General features: G+C 40.4%; 1 protein-coding gene across 1 annotated transcript; it reads right to left on the bottom strand.

Annotated features, from left to right (window-relative positions):
* Positions 1-843: 843 nt before the first annotated feature.
* On the bottom strand, positions 844-3,152 carry LOC112199731 (protein NRT1/ PTR FAMILY 2.13). The gene is made up of 3 exons (XM_024340709.1): positions 2,757-3,152; positions 1,842-2,407; positions 844-1,696 (listed from the first exon to the last, which is right to left on the bottom strand). Exons 1-3 carry the CDS (start codon positions 3,150-3,152, stop codon positions 844-846), a joined length of 1,815 nt encoding a protein of 604 aa, XP_024196477.1.
* Positions 3,153-3,537: the final 385 nt, after the last annotated feature.

Raw genomic sequence — 3,537 nt, 5'->3', positions numbered from 1 at the left:
TTCTTAACCCTCTATTCAGCAAAAAAAAAAAAAATTATATTTGTGAAGATAGCAATGACAACATACCAAAAAAGGAATGAAATAGTGTAGATTGCAAATTTAGGAGTGTGAATTTCATTCTCCTACTTATTATTGCAAAAAGATTCCAAGGTTCCTAAACATTTCACCAAAAAAGTAGAGCTCCTAATGAAACCGCAAAGTAAAACAACCATAATGATTAAGAAGAAATCTCCCTACAAATGCCCTGAAAGTTTCGAGGGGATCCTGCTGAATGGAGGTTTTCATTGGTTAATGTCCAGAAATAGAGACGACTCTTCGCTAAAAATTGTGTCTTTCCTTTTAGTAGAGGAGGAAGTTCGAGAAATTCCACTGCCGGGTAGAACATCCTATTGCCAATTATGCTATATATGGTACTGGGGATCTTCAGAGAAGAGAGGCTAGCTATTTATAACAAGTAATCGACCAGGACTGTATAATGACACATTATGGAATATGGAGAGGCGGAGTATTGGGCTAAAATGAGACCCTTGATATATGATCGAGATCGTGACCCACTCACGAGCTTACTCCGATCCGAGAGCAAACCTACTCTCTCATACCAACTTGGATGAAGATAGCCATGATGGAGATCATGATAATGTGCTGAAGTTTATGAAGTTTCTGCTTTGATCTGAAAACATTAGTGTATACATGCTATGTATTCGATCACAAGTTAATATGACCCAATCTTACGTACATTGGATTTTCATTAAAGTTTAATCCTCAAACTCAATATATGGTTCGGAGGGGTTGAACATGCACCCATGTCAGTAAGTCACTATTACAGACAATAATATTGGTCTCTTAAACATCAGGGACGATCTCTACTGCCTTTACACTGGCCTTGTGAGTATATCCACAAGCACAGAACACAAAGTAAACAAAATTTAGCACCCCTAACCCAGCTATCAAGAAGTAAAAGAAGTCCAATCTGCCGGCATTGATATCATTATCCAACCAGTTGGATTGGCCATACTTTCCAGTAACACTATGCACAAAGGTCACCACCAAACTACTCAAATAAGTCGCACCCGCCATGCAGAGATAGATCAAAGAGTTCCCAATACTCTTCATCTTCTCAGGAAACTCTCTGTTATAAAATTCAATGTGTCCAAGAGCCCCAAACACCTCACTAAGCCCCAGTAGCATAAGCTGCGGAAACAGCCAGAAAACCGACATGGGTGCAACCCCATTTAGTGATTCACCATGTAATGTAGCCAAAGCTCTTCTCTGTTGCTCAACCAATCCAGCGACCAACATACATAGAATTGAGAAAACGTACCCCATTCCTATTCTTTTTAAAGTTGGAATCCCATCTTCATACTTGGTGATCTTTTTCAGGGCCGGTTGTATAACACAGTCGTACAACGGGAGCCATATAATTACTATGCTCAATGATATTATTTTGATTGAACCTGCAGGCATTTGGAATTTGGTTCCGATGTGACGGTCCATTTTTAGGGCTTGTGATACCATAAATGTTCCTTCCTCTACAAAAGGGATCAAGAAGATGCCTCCAGAAGCCCATATTGGGAGAGTTTTTAACACACATATTACATCTTCAACTTGTTGCATGGTGCACAGCCTCCACACATTTGCAGAAAATCCATCTTCTTTAAGTTCATTATCCACTACTAGGGCCGCTTTCTTCAAGAAGCTGAGGGGCAGTAAAATACCAATCTGGTTAGTAAGAATACCAATTTAGAGGCAGACGATGATTTTCCCTTGACTCTACAGGAATAAACACAAAATTTAAATCATGATATATTTAGTCATTAGCAAATTCAAGATGTAAATATTACCTAGATTGAGTAGATAGAGGAAGCTTTGACACTACTGCATTCCCATCCAATGAAGCATCGAAGAGAACTCCCTGTACCCTTTCATCATTGAGAAGCTTAAGATGGCGCTTCTTGTATGCCGCAACAAGAACTTGTGCAAAGCTTAAGAACATGCTTCCTTCTGGCTTCACACGCACGTAAATGTTCGATCCAACCAAAAATAAAGGAATTGCACATAACATCATGAGCAGGGTGGGTATGCCAAATCCCAGAGCCCAACTCACAGAGTCTTGAATGTAGACCACGAAGACTAGATTGATTAACACAACCAAAGTAGCTGAGGTGTAGTACCAATTTAAGAAGCTATGGATCGCTAGTCTTCCTTCCACAGTTGAAGAATCAAATTGATCAATTCCAAAGGGAAGGCTGCATGGCCTAATCCCAGCACCGCCTATGCCTAACCAGCTTAGACCCATAATCAAAATCCACAATTGGGTTTTTGTGTTGGAGATGCAATGCTGAGGAAGATCGCAAGGTGGAGGTCGCAGTAGTGGCACAAAGGCTGTCACAGTTATTGTCACCATGCCCTATATGTTAATTAAGTATTTCAGTAATATACTAATTAAGATGACATTTTTGTATATAAGGCGGTGGTCTCTTTCATTAGGGAAGGGAAGTAGGGGCTCAAAATCCTAAATCTCAAATTCGCTAAATTTAAATATTAAGCTACCATTCGTCAAATACACCACTAGAGATGTAGTAGTAGCTCGTAGACATTGTCACGTAATATCGATCTCTGATATAACAATGAGAACTCTTTTTTACGGTATTTTGACTGACCCAAGGACATGCAAATGGTAAAGTTTACACATAAAAGGCTTCATGAATGCAATTAAACATAGAACGAGAAGTTGTTAATAAGTAGAGATCATTTACCAGAAGACTTGCAAAGGAAGCGAACAGAATCGTTCGGAATTTGCCAAGGTATGTATCAGCAAGAGAAGCACCGAGAACGGTGAACAAACAGTAAGCACAGGTCCAGAGAGCGAGAAGGTTTGCAGCAAAAACCTGATCCATGTGATACTCCCTCACTAGATACACCATTAAGTTTGTTGTGAGCCCAAAAGTCGCCATCTTCTCGATCGCTTCGTTCCCCAAAATGTAAGGCATGGCCTTCCATCCGGGCCTTGTAACCACCACATCGTCTACCTCCCTTTGCAACAGCAGTAATGCCTCTGAAGAAGAAGGACTAGAATGAGCTCTGGGTTTTGATCTGAAGCAGCAGCAGAAGGAGGAGAAGAAATTAGGGCTTCTTATTCTCTCCCACACCATCTTGGCTCACTCTGATGGTTGGACTCTCAGGTCCTCATGAACTAGTGTATATTCTCATCACATTTAAGCAGGGATCAGAGTTGGTAAGCAACCAACATGCATAGTTTTAAGCGCAAAAATCAGGAAGAGATTGATTTCCCAAAGTAGATGGGTTACAAGTGTAAGCTGGGTTTTTCTGGTAATGGACACGTCTTGTGGAGCTCAACACTTGTAGCATGAAGAGTTACCAAGGGGAATGTACGTGTCCACAAAGGGCATGCAATTTTACCTCAAATTGAGGAACCGACTGCCCCTTTGGCATAAAAATAATGGGGAACATATTTCTTTCACAGTAGGAAGACAACTAAGATTTACAAAAATGGACTTATTTAGCAAACTAGAGCTT

Source organism: Rosa chinensis, chromosome 4 (genome assembly GCF_002994745.2).
Source record: "Rosa chinensis cultivar Old Blush chromosome 4, RchiOBHm-V2, whole genome shotgun sequence".
NCBI classification, from domain to species: domain Eukaryota; kingdom Viridiplantae; phylum Streptophyta; class Magnoliopsida; order Rosales; family Rosaceae; genus Rosa; species Rosa chinensis.
This window is presented reverse-complemented; position numbering and strand designations above follow the sequence as displayed.